The sequence below is a fragment of the Prenolepis imparis genome, unplaced genomic scaffold, assembly GCF_030444845.1.
Source record: "Prenolepis imparis isolate NDT839.2.m4 unplaced genomic scaffold, iyPreImpa1.0 SCAF_10, whole genome shotgun sequence".
NCBI lineage: Eukaryota > Metazoa > Arthropoda > Insecta > Hymenoptera > Formicidae > Prenolepis > Prenolepis imparis.
The window spans coordinates 8,263,951-8,281,065 of NW_028141168.1; the positions used below are offsets into that span (position 1 = coordinate 8,263,951).

The 17,115-nt window shown below is 33.6% G+C and overlaps 1 protein-coding gene across 4 annotated transcripts in view; it reads left to right on the plus strand.

Moving 5' to 3' along the window:
- P130cas (Serine_rich_CAS and FAT-like_CAS_C domain-containing protein p130CAS) overlaps window positions 1-17,115 on the plus strand; it is a 61,014-nt gene that overhangs the window by 32,279 nt on the left and 11,620 nt on the right. For 2 of the 4 annotated variants that reach the window (XR_014426269.1, XM_083048406.1), the window contains exons 2-3: window positions 1,925-2,074; window positions 5,793-5,942. Coding sequence is in view for 3 of the 4 variants with exons in the window: in XM_083048406.1 (XP_082904532.1) it covers window positions 1,925-2,074; window positions 5,793-5,942 (300 nt within the window). In the remaining variant the exon portion in view is untranslated. Of the gene's footprint in view, window positions 1-1,116; window positions 1,648-1,924; window positions 2,075-5,792; window positions 5,943-17,115 lie in introns of those variants that run through there. The other 2 variants (XM_083048407.1, XM_083048408.1) reach the window with 2 other exon arrangements.

Consider the following 17,115-nt stretch of genomic DNA (forward strand, 5'->3'; position numbering starts at 1 on the left):
ATTAATAACATTTGTTAAAATAGTATAAGGTATTCATTAAAATGTCACTTATCTGTTTTAAAAGATTCTTTTCATAAACTTCTTTTTATGTTTAAATTTTTCTTAAATACATTTTACAATCAGTACACATTTAAAAATTTTAAAAACTATTCTCAAAAAATATTAACTATAGGTCCCCATGAATATCTTTATATGAGGGGATTCTAGTTACGATACTGATGGAGATTTCTCCATATACATATTTCATATGCTTACTTAGATTGTACATACATGATGTAACATACAGAGTTTTGTTTTGCAATGCAGGTGAGATACTATTCATTGTTTGATGATAATGCAGGAATAAAAAGTCTTTATCGCTCTTGATTGAAGTGACAGCAGTTTCACATTTACGAGTTATGTATCCAAAAGGAGAGAAAAAGAGAGAACATAGAATATATTACATGTGTGCCGTATGGAATACGGCATACGAAATGGAATTTCATAATGAATCTGAAATATTATTATATGTTAACGAAGCTTATGTAACGGACTGGCGGCGAAAAAACTTACTGTTATTTGAGAAAGCAGTTATAATTTAATTTGATTAATATTTATATTACTTATATATATACTTATTCGTATATATTTTTCCGTGTGAATTCGCGGTTATTATTTTTATCTTGCGCGAATGCAAGTTGATTATCGAAGCGAGATCGCTTAATGAGAACGGAATAAGAATGACCTTCGTTAAGAATGAATTACGATATCGATTTACTCTGTTAGCAAAATTCTACTTTAATTCTTTCACCGAACGAAAGTACAAGGTTAAATTTTATCTTTTAATTTTTAATTTTAATTACTATTTTCCTTCTCAAACTTTTCCAATGTTATTCAATGTTTTAATATCTCATACAATTATATAATGTTTCGATCTTTGATTATTATTTATCTCTCGCTTTTCCGCGTAATTTTTCTCGGAAAACATGCATCATCTCTTCTTAATCGCATCGCATTGAAATAAATTATCATCATCATCGTAAGAATTTCGATTTTCCACGTGGCTTTCGTGGAAGCGCAGGCAATTATTATATTCAGTGGCTCTCGCTAATGATCGTATATAGCGACGCCTTCCTTAATTACGCGCTTCGTCGGACGGTGCCGGAACTTCGCCGAAGACGGCACGTATATGACATCATTGTTTGTTGGCGATGAAAATAGAAAAAGACTTAAAAGACCGAGAGAGAGAGAGAGAGAGAGACGGTCGGGACACACTTCAATTAAACTCACTTGAGAGGAAGAAGGGAGAGATGCGAAGGAGCTCTGGTCCCAGAGCTTCCTCGTAAAACGCGGTCTATCGAGCGGTGCACTTCGGAGACGAGATCGTCGCTTAAGTGATCGTTACATCTCCTCTCGACGACGAAACACGCAACAACGGGATAGAGAGAGAGAGACTGATTCGCTGATGTATCTCGAAATAGACGGGACAGATGGACGAGAGGGAGGCTGCGGCGAGATGGTGCTAGGATTTTATGGATTTAAATTGGCCAAAGGACGAGTCGCGCTGCTACCCAATTGGCGCGTGCATGGAAACCGCCTGACTCGTTGACTTTTCGAATGAAACCAATTGCGGCACCGATACCGACGACGATGTACCATCTGTCTATAGTGCGTATCGCACATCCGCTGCGAAAAGTGTCGAGTCAGAATACATATTGTATAACGTGTTCAAAGGCGAAATTTGCAGGCGTAAACACAACGTTGAATGGAGGAAAATTAATATTTCGGAGAAATTCGCGCAAAACACTGATCATATTAAAAATATGGATTTTATAATTATAATATCCGTTTCATATTTTATATTATTTTTTTTTTTCGATTTGTATTTTTTGTGCGCAAAAGTATATATCGTACTAATATTTTTTGTTATTTTTTTGTGTTACAGCAAAAATGCGTGAAAGCGCGAGCGTTGTACGATAATATCGCCGAGGCACCAGACGAGCTGGCTTTTCGAAAAGGGGATGTTCTCACTGTATTGGAACAAAATACCGCTGGTCTTGAGGGATGGTGGTTGTGCGCTCTGCGTGGTAGACAAGTAAGAGTTTAACGAAAAGTATATAATTAAATATACATTTTTAAACACATCTGCAATTTTTTCCGGGGGGAAAAAAAATTGTAGAAGCTTAAGATTCTTGTGAAGTAACTGTGTAAGTAATTCACGGTGTAGGAAATTGCTACATAAGTTTTACAAACTCTATATACCTACTTTGAATGAGTTCATTTATAGAGAGTAGATCAAAAAAGTTTAATTTCATCCTTGGACGGATCGACTCGTGCTTTATCTCAAACCGATCCTATAATTCGTCTTTAAATCTAAATTCCAATTCCAATACGATTCAATTACACCTGTTACTAATCGAGAACGCATAATAGGCGAACGTGCAATGCATGAAACTTCTTCGTCGATCTCTCGTGATTCTGCTTGCGTTTCCATTAACCGACTCTGCCCGATCTATTACTCCTTAATGGAGCTTACCTACCGTATTAACGAAGCACACGTCAGGCGCTTGCACGTATATGTATACGTATTTCGTGCGCGCATTATTTACACGCGTCTCTATAATGCATATAAGGGATAAGACGTGTTATAAAATGAAACTCTCTTCCGAGCGATGTTATTATCGCGAAAATAGGACACTCGATCGCGCTAGATGATTTAGCCTCGTGATCTCTCTGCCTTCATGCTGATGATGCCAGACATGATTGCACTCTGCGATTTGCACAACTGGAGAGAGAGAATACGCGATTAAACCAATTACTAAGAATCGCCGATATTTATGTTCATTTTTTTAATTAGAAAACAAAAAGGGCGAAGGGATAATTAAAAAGTTTTTTTCCCCAGATAATGTTCAAACTATAATTCTGTGGCAATTTTAATAAAAAGATCTATTTATTAAATCCAAAACATTTAATTATATTAATATATATAATAAAAATCCAGCATATTATCACTGTCTCTTGTCATTTAAACAATTGGCTTTTCATTTTTCAATTGTTTTAATATAACTTTTTTTTGTTTAATTTTTCAGACTGTTGAATGGAAAATCGCAAAAATTAATTTTTTTAGTAAAAACTTTACATTTTTTTTAAATTTTACTATTTTATTATATTTTTTTAATTTTTTGTAATATATACGTAACATATTTTACATTATTATCTCTCGAGTTCTAAATTTTAACTCCCTTAATTTTATACTTCTCTTTCGATAGCTACTTATGATATATATTCCGTTTAACAAATGAATTTATATGTAGCGATAATTAAGCTGTCGACGGTTTCCACGTACGAGTTTCACGTGCACGCGATTACTTATGCATACCTGTATAATGCATAAAGGCCGATACACCGAAGCGCTTTGAAGGTTCTCAAGGTATGACGAGGCAATATGTTATTATCGTGGAAATAGAAATAACGACCGTGCATTTTGCACGGTTTACGTTCGATCTAGTAACCATATTACTGTAATACATATAGGGTATTGTAAAAATCTCTGAGAGCAAAATTTAGAGCTGGAAAGATAATAATGTAAAAGATGTTAGAATGAAGCATGTATATATATTACAAAAAAAAAATAAATAAATTGAAAAATAATGTAATAAGACGTAAATAAAATTTACATAAAAAATTATTTAAAAATTAAGCTACTATCGAACGTCTCGCACAATTAATTCGATCGATTGTAAATATCTTTCAGAGCAAAATTTAGAGCTGGAGAGATAATAATGTAAAAGATGTTAGAATAAAGCTTGTATATATTAAAAAAATAAATTAATAAATTGAAAAATAATGTAATAAGACGTAAATAAAATTTACATGAAAAATTATTTAAAAAATAAGCTACTATCGAACGTCTCGCACAATTAATTCGATCGATTGTAAATATCTTTGAGAGCAAAATTTAGAGCTGGAGAGATAATAATGTAAAAGATGTTAGAATAAAGCATGTATATATTAAAAAAATAAATAAATAAATTGAAAAATAATGTAATAAGACGTAAATAAAATTTACATAAAAAATTAAGCTACTATCGAACGTCTCGCACAATTAATTCGATCGATTAATTCGGATTATAATTTTTGGAGTCTCGCGAGATTATTTCCGTGTCCTCTCTCTCTCTATCTTTCCATGTATGCGTGTCTCACCTCGGATAACTTCCTCGTAAAACGTTGATCGTATCAAACCCCTTTCCCTGAAAATGACTTTCATCTGTCGAAATACTCTTCTCGTCGGCTACCGCCGCTGCCGACACACGTGCGACCTGTTTGAACACATGTGTGACGGTAATTGAGAATGAAGGCGACACCGCGTGGGTGGGAAGGTAATTGAATGATACGGTCTCCTGATCTTTATTGGAAACCCGGGAACTTCTGACGTCGTCGGAATAGTCTAATGGTAAAGGCATTGACCGAATCGGCGATGTTTGAGCGCGCTATGATGGATGCTTCCGCAACTTTCAGCGCGGAACGTTGATATGTTGTCGATTTTTTTTAATTCTTTTCGCGAGAAAATCATTCGCGACTGTAGAGAGTACGCAGAGAGAATTTTCTCTTAGAATTTACCCTGAAAATCATGGTGGGACAATATGGTGTGGAAAGAATTTTATGAGAATTTCTTTGATTAATATATTTATCAGAATAAAAATAATAATATCTATCGCAGAATAAAATATAAAACATGTTTGATTAATTTTATTATGCAGTTTAGTTTTATATTTGATTGTGATAGATATTATTTTTATTGTGATATATATTATTATTATTGTGATAAATATATTAATCAGAGAAATTCTCATAAAATTCTTTCCGCACCATATTGTCCCACGATTATCATGATTTTCAGGGTAAATTTTAAGAGAAAATTCTCTCAGTGTAGAATTAATTTTTTTATTAAAATAATACTTGATTTTTTATTGACATAAATTTAAAAAAATGTATATCGCTTTGCAGATTCTCTTTCGTTTCTGTCTTTATGTTTCTTTTTCTATGCAAAATTTATTGGAAGATCCGAAATCCCTACAGGTATTAGATAGATTCAAGATTTTCGGGTTAACGTGCTTGCAATGTTAATGTCATTCCCACCAAAGGCACTCATACCTCTTGAGATTTATGAGTTACAACTTTGTAGCACTCCTGAGACGTTGCGGGATAAACGAATGAGTTACGCGGCGTGCATTTCATAGTGGCAACGCTCGTTTCTCAAGACGTGTTACAACGGAGGGTGTAACGTTTATTTTCGTCTCGATTTCACAGAATTAGACAAACTCGCGATATACTTTCACAGACGCCTAATTGGAGTCTTCCCTTTCGAGGGTCGTTTCCGATACGTGCAAGTGAACCTAAGAGGTACCGCGCTTTTTTTAGGAAGAAGGAATAGGTCAATTTATAAATTAAAAATATATAAGCATGTATAATAGAATATAATAATAATAATTTAACATTTTTATTTAGCGTTAAAAAGTTGTAATCGATTAGCAATTATCTTGTACAAGTCTCTTCAGTAGAAGACTTTAATGTAAGAACTCTACGTAATAAATAAAACTACTAGAAATGTGATTAGAAATAAATAATATAAATAAATTAGTAATAATAAAATTAAATTAAATTTATCCGTTTTGCATTAAAATGTTATTACATATATGAGGGATAAAATGCATTCAATTTTCAAGGCATGTTGGCGATTAAAAATTAATTCGAAGCGTTACAGTCTCAAGCTGCATGTGTTATTACATAATATTTTTTCTTCTGCCCTATAGGGCATCTGTCCAGGAAATCGATTGAGACTTCTGGTTGGCCAATACGATACGGGGGGTTGTTTGGTCGGCAGCAGAGCCGACCTAACCATTTCCGAGGACGGCATACAGAGACATGGGAAGAGGCGTAGCTGGCACGTGCAACCCAATAGGGTGAGTTATTTGAAACTATTCTTAAATATCGCATTTTGAATTTTTATATATATCGCATTTTTTAAGCTATTTTTAAACTGCATAAGAGAAAATAGGTCTTACGTTGCTGTGTACATTTAATATTGTCGATTATTAGCCTCCGTTCGTGAACTAATATTTATTATTGCAAAATAGTACTCAATCTCGAAACAAACAAAGTAGAACGGTGCACAAAAAATGTAGAAAGTACACTAATAAATGCAAAACTGGCTTAATTAGCAGTGTGCTTAATTATAAAAAATCTAAAAGACTCTTATACGCTATTAATATGGAGATAATTACAACGTATGTTCGTCAAGCATGTCTTAATGAGATCGCGATAAACAGCTGTGCCGTTTCGTTCGTTAGCGAATATTTAAATGCGGACTCTTTGCGCCCACAACGAATGGATTGCACAAACGTATGAATACGCTCTACGATTATAATTCTTCTGTGCCGTACATTTGAATAGCATTTTATACGTTCTACTGCGACAGCTGGTTTCTCCAATTAATATATCCGTGATCTGAAAAGGGTCTGCTCCCTATCGATCGATCATTTGTATAAACGCAACTATGGACAGGGTTTCCCAAACACGTGATATATGTATATAATAATATTCGATCAATCGGATCAATCATAGGAATTTGTGTTCCTTTCATAAGTTTTTTTTTTATAAATTAAAGAAGATACGAGAGAAGATATTTTCTTAATTAACTGTACTTATTAATATCGATGTATTACAAAATTTTTAAGCATTGATTTATTATGTGAATTGGAATTATTAATTAACTGGAAAATTTTTTGGCTACTCTCTCTCTCTCTCTGTCGGAAAAAACTCGATTTTATTTCAGCCAAACACATATAAAATCTGTTAGAACGTAATGGAGGGAATGAAAAACTGATTGGTTCATGAGAAATGTAAATCATCGATAATATCTAAATTAATTTTATCGCATAGCTGTACGAATGTCCTTGATTTTTAGCAAAATATAATTCCTCCGGCCTTCCATGAATATATTAGTCAATTGTCCATCAGAATACCGAACAGTTGATAAAACCGCAAATATTCGTAGTATTTTTTATTTTTCTGTTTGAACAATTATACGGTTTATTTGTCTATCGCGGTTTGGGAAACTCTGCGCCACAGAATTGACAAGAGCGTTCGAACGAGGGCTTATTCTGCGGACGACCTTTTACGCCCCCACGGAATCTGTCAAAATCAGCTGACTGCCACTTGGTTCGTTCGGCTCTTCTGGACGCTGCCGTTGCTGCATATATCTGATTGTCGTGGTTTAATATCTGTCACTGACATAAATTCGATGAATAAATACACGACAGCGCGATCGATTAGGGCGTTCAATTTATTTGCTGGCGTCACAACAAAAGGAATTATCTTTCTGATTTTTTTCTAGATTGATAAAACGCAAAGCAGAATGAAAAAAATATGTTATAATATTTACTGAATTCCACGCCTTAATTTAATTATGCTAACGTACAAGCAATTCTAAAAAATAATTAAAAATTCATAATAATGAAAAAATTAATAATGACAAATATTTCCATCTTTTTAACCGTCACAAAAAAAAATATTTATTTAAATTGAGTTACGTTACATTTGTGCAAAAAAATTTCAATCTTTTTCAATTAAATTTTTTTAATTTAGTTTTTATTTAAGTAGGTAACTCTAAATTTTGTATGTTCTATATTTAAATTTAAAATATTAAACTCGTTAACCTTGTTTTAAATATTCGAATTTATGGAAGTTCTTTTATTATTTGGTCAAATTTTTTTCAATATGTCTCTGTCGAATCATCTCTGAATATATTGAAATTTGGTCTGATCTTTTGCGAGCAAGCAATGTATTTCGGGCGCTTCGAAAATGGTCGGTTTCTTGTCGGTGTTGGCAGTTTCTCGAGCTCTTCTTGTTTTCTGGCCGATGTGCAAGGACTTTTTGCTCCGCGCGGTCTTCGTCTTCACGGGCGAACATCCGGACGCGACGTCCCGATGTCGTCGCTCGCGTGATGCATCTCTGTGATAGAAATACGACTCTGTTGTCGTCGCAGTCGCAGGGTCAACGTAACGCGAATGAGCTTTTCTACTACGTCATACGGGTGATTGCACCAGAAAATCAGCATTCGCAGGTGACGCGTCATATAGTCAGATTCACATTGATTCCAATAGATTCCAGCATTTTTCTTCACTTCTCTTTATATTATTACAGTTATTCTCTTTTTTTAAATAGATACAAGAAATCGTAAGTCTAAAATTAATGCGCAAGTTTGCAGAATATAAAATAGGTAAAAAATTAATTATATAACGTGTGTCAAATCTGCATTTTTTTCTTAAACAAACGCATCGATAAGGAAATAATGTTGCAAGCTTTTCAAAAATAGACCGGTATCATTTCCTATCCTTCACGGAACTACCTCGATCCCTCCACACTTTCTATATCCGTTGTGTCGGTAGCATACCGTCGTGTCGCATCCTGGGACGATTTACGAGAATCCAGTCCTGCTGGGTGCTCCACAAGGAGTCACCTTTTCTGGCATGAAGGTCCGCGGATATCCTTATATGTCTGCCGGTTCCAGACAATGTCCACTCTGTGACGCCGCTATTCTCTCTTGTTCGTCGTCTTTTTTGCGATGTGAATATGTATGCGCGCATACACAAAGTGAGGTCCCCGGAGTCATCTCGATGGAATGTTTAGGGCGGTTAGGCTCAAAGAAGAGCGGGCGCGTTTCATCGTGTATATCCACAAGTTCTCTTCCTCGGTTGCGTACCCTCTTCCTTCCTTCGCCGACTCTTTAACTTCCCAGAATAGTTCGTGATGCACGTTTTTACGTGTTAGATCTGGGAGAGACCGGATGCTTTTCCTCTCACTTGCGTCAGTCTGAATCGTTACGCGAAATAATGATAAAGAGAATTTTATTCAAATCCAGAAATTTAAAAAAATCAGTAATAGGAAATAAAAATTTGTCAGGTATTCTAAAAGGCTCTCTTTCGGTTTTTATTTTATAATTTTTTAAATGCTTTAAGCAGCATTTTAAACCAGCTTATCTATGTGATAAATTTACAAAATGCATTGCATCAAGAATTTATGTTTTACAAAAATAAAACCAATATAATGTTATTTATTTAATGATCATAATTTAATAGAAAAGTAAATATTTCTTTTTGGAAAATTAATAGTTGGATATCTCTTGCATTATTGTGTTCAATTTATATTGAAAATTACGTTGTTGATCATTTGGAAACGAGATATATTGCAGCTGAGAGACTATATATTCGTCGATACGTTCCGAGTACTTAAATTCGCGAGACACAAGAAGAGAAACACGAGCGTGCACGACATAGGCGAAAGGAGCTTCGTGTGCACCGGTGATGTTAACTAGAATAACCAGATCGTGGCACGTTCACCTTCTCTCTCTCTCGATTTGTAACAGCCAGTCAGTAACGTATGCAGTGCGAGTCTGCATACTCAATGCACGACAAGTGCATTACTCGATCGCGTTTCCGCATAGGCGGCAAATTGCAAGTGCGATTTGGACATTTTATTATTTACTTTACCACACTGAGAGAATTTTCTCTTAGAATTTACCCTGAAAATCATGGTGATCATGGGATAATATGGTATGGAAAGAATTTTATGAGAATTTCTCTGATTAATATTTATCACAATAAAATATAAAACATGTTTGATTAATTTTACTAAACTGCATAGTAAAATTAATCAAGCAGTTTTTATATTTTATTGTGGTAGATATTATTATTTTTATTGTGATAAATATATTGCCCCACGATTACCATGATTTTCAGAGTAAATTCTAAGAGAAAATTCTCTCTGTGCATAATTTTTATAAAGTTAACTTGAATCAATGCAAATTAGCTATCTCGAGAATATAACGCACGTATCACGTAATAAAATTTATTTATGCAAATATGTGATAAATTAAATTCGCTGGTAATTTCCTTTAACATTCGTGGAGAAAAACATGTTATCTCAATTTTTTTCTCGCATAATTTCACTAGATTATTTATATCTTATGCAACTTTTACTAAGACATAATAAAGATATGATACAAAACGAATAAAATATAAATAGTAATTTTTGAAATAGCGAAGTTTATTCCGTAGCTCTCAAGCCAGAACTAAAAGACTTGAGAAACGTACTTTATTTTTATATTTAAATTTCAAAGGTGCATAAAATTACATGAGATTTTTGTTCTGCTACTTGCTTTTGAGACAACTCTTGCTTTGAAAACGCAAATAATAACGCCGACAATTTTCTAAATGATGATGGTTATATAAAAAACTTTAAATTGGTCTTAAATTGATTTTTTTAAAGCATATAAATTCTTGCAAAATGCAGAGCATTTTGTAAATTTATCCCATAATTACCTAAAATTAATTTTAAAAAAACAACGATAATCTAAGGGAACAAAAATGATTTCTGTGCCCTGGGCGTTGGTGCTTTTTGAGACTATTATTGGCGACGACGTAGGCAAACTGCACCGGCTGAAAATGGCACGGAAAGACAAGGAGGAGTGGCAGGATAGCGGAACGGTAGACAGGCTTTTTACGCGACAGAGAAACCGAGGAAGATATACTCGGTTGAGACGAGAGTTATCTAAATGTAGGCTGAGTTGTCTTTAACCGCCGGTATCAGTGAACTGTCAAACGCGTGGGATTATTCACTCGTTCTTGACAATTTTTTATCATCGCGGATACTAATCCGGTATCATTTTTACGATACACTGTGTAAGCTACTTTATTTGATTATTCCGAGCCCTCTGCTCTTATAAGACACTTGTCGCATTTATAAGACATCTGGTTTAACTCTGATCAATCACTGTTAATTATTTGACATTTCTAAAAGAAGCGTGTAATTTAAATTGTTTCATTATAAAATTTTATTTTTTCTCTATGCGAAGATGTATATATTTCATTATTATTTCTCTGACGCGTTTCAGAGAAAAAGAGAAAGAAATTTTAGAAGAAAAATTAAAAAGAATGATCATAAATACAAATAGATTCATCTTTCAAAACGACACTTTGCGTCCTATTTTTACGATGATTTCTAAAAAAATCGCGTCAAAATCACGTTTACTGCCTTTTCATTGCATTTATCAGACACTAAACTCGTTCAACTTTGTTCCTGTAACTTTTTTATCCCGTATTCTAAAGACGATCACATTTATATAGACTGTCCTGTTTTAAAGAGAGAGAAAAACTATATTTAAAGAAACTGTTCTCCAATTTATCTCGAAGAAGATTTTTAAAAATTTCCAGAAAAAAGTTCTTGAAAAGAAACACCACAAGCGCGTGCACTCGTTAAATTTAAAGACTCGCTTTTAGGAAAATACGATACTTCTCACTTTCTTTCGTAATGGTCTCCACGGAAAACGCGTCGAAGTCACGCCTCAGCTTTTTATCGCGTGACACACCTAATTTGTTCATTCTCGTTAACTTTTTTATCTAAATCTTTTCAGAAGGATTATTAAATAAATTATTCTACTTGACTGCAATGAAAAAGGCGAAAAAAAATTATGCAGTGTTGATAGAGATGAAATTTTAATTCTATTTTAGTTCTATTTATAAATTGTAGAGAATTATTTATTTGAGATAAGAGTTTTAAAAAACAAAACTAAATAATATTTCGTATAATTGGGATTGGGACAGCCATTTAATTGTGCCAAAGCATTCTAATTTCTATATTCTAATTAATCGAGTTCCACTGTTTTTATGAGTTCTTTTTATGATTAATAATACGATAATAATTAATAATAGATATTATGTAACATATATATACAATATATCGAGCTTGATCGATTGATTCGTTCAATCAGCACATATTGACTTTAAGGTCCGTATTTATCGTCGTTTTTCAAATCTCAAGAGCGTCTATTAGGTTAAATACTCAGATTTTATGTCTTGAGATACGGACGGTTCAATAATTACATTTTGATTAAAAATTAACTGAAATTTTTAACTGAAATTTTCTCTCGAGTATCTCTACTAAATCGAGGTTACAAACAAAATCAAATTGATTTTAAAAATTCATCTATTAAATTATACCGTGTCTCAGGTCTGAGATGAGATTTGAGAAACGACTATAAATACGGACCTTATGTATTCCATTGAAAACGAGTGTTTCGGTCACTTGATGCACCTTCGAAAGATTCACAAAGAGAAGCATTTCGTGAGCACACTCGTTACTTATGCTAGGAGAGCGATTTGCTTCTTGTCTTGTTTCACAATAGCTTCCGGTAAAACGCGCCAGAGTCACGCATCGACTCTCGCCATGTCACTCGACCTGTATATGTTGTGGTTTGCGCCATTCGTTTCCAAGTTTCCGTAGGAAAGGGGGCTTTTCCGCTCGTCGACGGGTTGCAAACAGTTTCCCCTACTTTTGCCTACGGTCAGATTTCCGTTCGCCGCACTCAATTTCCCCGTCCGATCTTAATTTCCCTCTCGCCCAGGGGCGCGTTTGCTTCCGCCGACACGTGACCGGAGACCGCTCGAGAGATCGTCGTTGCATGTCGTCCTCCTCGCGTGATTCCACCTTCCGTTTACCGAGAAAAGCCTATTTACACGAGTCATTAGGGGGTCCTCGCCGTCGAGTCGTCGGCAACTTTATTGTGATCCTCTCTCGGCTCGGCAATTATTCACGTAATAATTAGCAGCAACGATTCTTGGAAAAAAAATAGAGAACGAGAGGTTTCTTATACGCAAATATTTTTTATAAAAAAATGTATAGTTTTTTTAATAAGATTTTTTTAAAACTTTATAACTTTTGATATCTTGTTGCTTGATTTTTCATTCTACTTTGTATCACTTTTAGATCGCGCTTTATGATAAGAATCTGAATTCTAAAAGTAATCTAGAGTCTTGAAATTAACTGGCCTCAATGTCTTGGCGCGGGATTATCTGCGAATTCATAACGCGAGATGAAACGAGAAATCCAATTTCATTTCGCGGTGCCGCCTACCGCAGGGTAACAAACCTAAATCACTTGCTTTAGAATGCTTTCCAGTGACTCCGGGCGATCGAAGCAGAAGCCGCGAACGACCTTAGTTTAGCTTCTTCCTCGTCGTCGAGAGACCGTCCGGGCCATTTATTAAAGAGACAATAAGTGATGTTATCTCGCGTAATAAACCGGCGCGCGCACATGCACCGTCGTCTCGATTGTAAAAGGTTCTATTTTATCCGTGTGATTTATACATATAAATCTCTCTCTTTCTGCAGCCGATGTTTATCACGTTTCGCGATTAATCGAATCATTGATATTTTTATTAATATACACAGTTGGAAAATTTGTGTTTTCTTGTTAAAAACGGTCCCCGTTAAAATTTTTGTGTTAAATATTTAACCCATTCATGTGTTAATTTAACATATTGCTGTTATGTTAATTGGACTCAAATGTTAAATTATTAAAACAACTAAAAAAAAGTGTAAAAATAACACAATGTATATCTCTTTTTAATTTTACACAATAAATATGTTCCGTATTATTAGTGACAAGATTTATCTGTTAAAATTTACAGAAAAAAAATGTTAATTTTACTTTATAATATAAGTGGGGGTGATAAAATGTAAAATTAACAATTTTTTTAGTTAATTTTTACATTAAAACTATGTTAATTTTACACAAAATTTATTTTAAGTTTATTTGAAGTTTGCATTTATTTTATGTTAAAATATTAACACAATATTCATGTCACCATTTAACATATCCGTATTATGTTAAATTAACACAAAAATTTCTGTGGACCGTTTGGGACAGATGATATTTGTTAAATTTAACACAAATTTTTCAACCGTGTACATACTTTAGCGCGGAATCTGCGTCGTTGAACAACGATATTAATCATGACGTGATGAATTTTTTTGAGTGATCTAGAGGGAAATAATTCATTTTTTTGACACACTGGAAGTTTGCATTTTCGCATCATCATGATGTGTAATGATAGGTAGTGAAACATTTTTTCACATCTTGTCACAGCGTGACTCAATCTATGCTTGGAATAAATTGACAGTTTGAATCACAAGTTAGTCACATAGTTTCTACACATTTTGGCCATTCCTTTTTCTTTTTTATCGAGATAAAAAGCTTAATCGACATTTAAAAAACATTAATCGACATTTGCGAATAAAATGTACATTATTATTTATTTTACACAAACTTTGCTTTTGCGCGTACAAATCTTCTTCTCCGTATATTCTATCCTTTTATACATTTCTAGATGAAAGTGCATTCCAAGTTTTATGCAAGTTTCACACAACTTTATAAACGGCGGTTTAACGTGATTATGACTGCACCGACGCGCTTATATTCAGAAAATACGCGAGTTATGCGGCTGATTGTTACACGCAAACTTATTCATTATGCGCAGTTGTTGCCAAAATTTATCGTGGCATTTATCAAATAATGCGCCAGCAATGGATTCACTTAAAATGTAAGCTTGCACGCGCGCATTCGTTTGTTAGATCTTTGCACGAAATCTTTACAGGCAGTTTAAAAAAAATGATTTGATATAATACGATCGTATCTTATGCGAGGGATTCCTGAAAAATCTCGCATAATTCAAGATACCTTTTTTCATAGAAATAAAGATAAAATGGTTCTTACTGGATTTTGATTATTTTGCGTACAGAGGGAGTAAATTATATATTGATATTTTTTTTTACATTATATATATATTTTTTTATTTATATTATATTTACATTATTATTTCATTTGATTTATATTATAGTTGCATTAATTTTATTTCAAGTTTGCATAAGATCCGACCGAAATACATATATCTCAAACCTCTTTTCCAGGATGACACTTTTATCGAATCCGTATAAGTCATTCCCTCGGTCATGCCTAAAAATTCTTATCGCGGCCTGAGACAAACCGAAAGTCCTGCTTCCGTAAAAGGTGGAGAACCTCCTTCTGTGTTTCCATGGAAACCGTCTTTCTATCTCCCCTAACCTTCTCTTTCTCCTTCCCTTTCCTTCTATTTCTCCCTTTCTCTCATTCTCTTTGCACCCTTGTCAGGAGCGGATAGATATGGAAACCAATGAACTATAACTTTAGTAATTTTTTTTAGCAATATTCATCAATCTTATTTTAAAATTATATGTTGTAGAATCTCTAAACATAATTATAATTTATAGGTCTGACTGTGTATCTTAAATTTATGTATATATTTATCACAGAAATTTATTTTTTGATTTATTAAGTCTATCCAATTTTTCTAATTTTTATTTGTATAGGAATACTTGGGATATTTGAGTTATAAAATTATTTGTATTTTTTTAAATTGAATACCAAAAGCTTCAAAAATAGTTGGACAAAATTATGATCCATCTGGAATGGATTAATCGATAAACGAACAAGGTTTAAGGCCTCCCTTTATCGAGATATGTCGAAATTTTATAGACATAACTTATTTAAAATAATTGAAACAAAAACAGATATTTCTTTACTTTCTAAAACATACATATTTTTCATAATATGATAAATAATTGCTCTCGTATAAATAAATTATTTAAACTATAAAATATAGGACCTCAAATATCCTATTTGGGGTCTCTAAAATTTAAAATCCGTCACTGTTTCACTCACACATTCTCTCTCTCTTTCTCTGGCTTCCTCTCATACACCCTCGTAGTAGTAATACGCCTTTCACAGTTAGCGCCGCGACGCCCGGTATCGACCGAGAGGGTGTTACCCCCTGTTTTTCCCACTCTCTAACTATATTCCATCGTCATCCCCTCTGTTTGGTTCCAGTGCACCCTCGCGTTGCACAAGCGCTCTCAACTTTCCAGCACCCTTCCCCGCTTTTGCAACCCCCTCTACTACACGTCACTACGATAGTACTATTCGATTCATAATAACACAAAGAACACGCGATAGCGCGTACTCGCGTGCAGCTTTAATTCACGAATTAAATCGTGTTCGCCGCGCTCTGCTTCGTTTACGATCCCTGTTCTACATTTTACATATTATGACTACATATATACATATTATTCTACATTTTCCTACATATTAGTTAAAGTCCAAAGTACTAAAACTAAAAATATTCAGGAATTTAATCATTTTTAAAAAGTGCTTTGTCTAGATTCTAGATTAAGTTTTTATCAAATTATCATTGGTTTAAATGAATACAGATTTTCAGGATTATTTCATCCTACAGATATATTTGCACATGTTCTCAAGCTCATGACTTTTTAAGTTAAACAAATTACTCTTTTAGTAATTTTTATTTATTTAATTAGAGTTTAAAAGTATCTAATTGCGAGATTTAATAGAAAAATACATTATAAAGGAAAGATTATGTAAGATTCAAGATGTATCACAGAAGCAAGCATGAAAAACGTTACTTTTAATTATTTCACCCGTAATCAACCAGTTCTTAAGATCCAGAATTACATAATTAATTTTATCCTTTCAGATACATATTGTTATTTAAAAAAAGAACGTATTTAAGTCTGAATTCTTTTTATATATTAATCGTAATCACAAAAAATATGGCTATAGACACGTAGAAATAGTTCGCTAAAAATATAAAACATTTTTTTAATTATAAATTCGAATCTGAAGGAATAATATGTATATATACGAATATGTATATTTCTTATAATTTTTTAATTTGTCCCGTTTAAGTAACCGAGCATTCTATAATTTCATCTTCGTTCGAAAGCGCTCGTAAGTTGCGGAGAGTAATCTCAACTTTGTCGCATAGAAGGCGAGCTATAATCAAGAGTGACTTATGGCATAATTAGCACATTTCCCGGTTCCGAGTAACAGCCGTCTTCTTGCGAAAGGGTGCGCACTCGCAAGAAGGAACCCGTGTTCACGAAGCAGGCAATTAGCGCGGAGAGAGGACTGTTCTTTTGAAGGAAAGATTTCCATCGGATTATCTCTATGTCGGAATTCTGAAATTTTGAATATTAAAGCTCGGAACTTTATCACTTTAATCTTACCACACTCTCAACTTGACGAAAAAGCACCTAAGTCGAACTTTATTTAACTATGTAGATTGTAGATAATTCAAAACTTTAACAGTAAAAGCTATCTGAGCAGCACTAAGGATTGAAATTATCGTTAAAATTATCGAAAAAAGCTATTCCTTTGAACGATATTATCATTTTAAACCAAAGA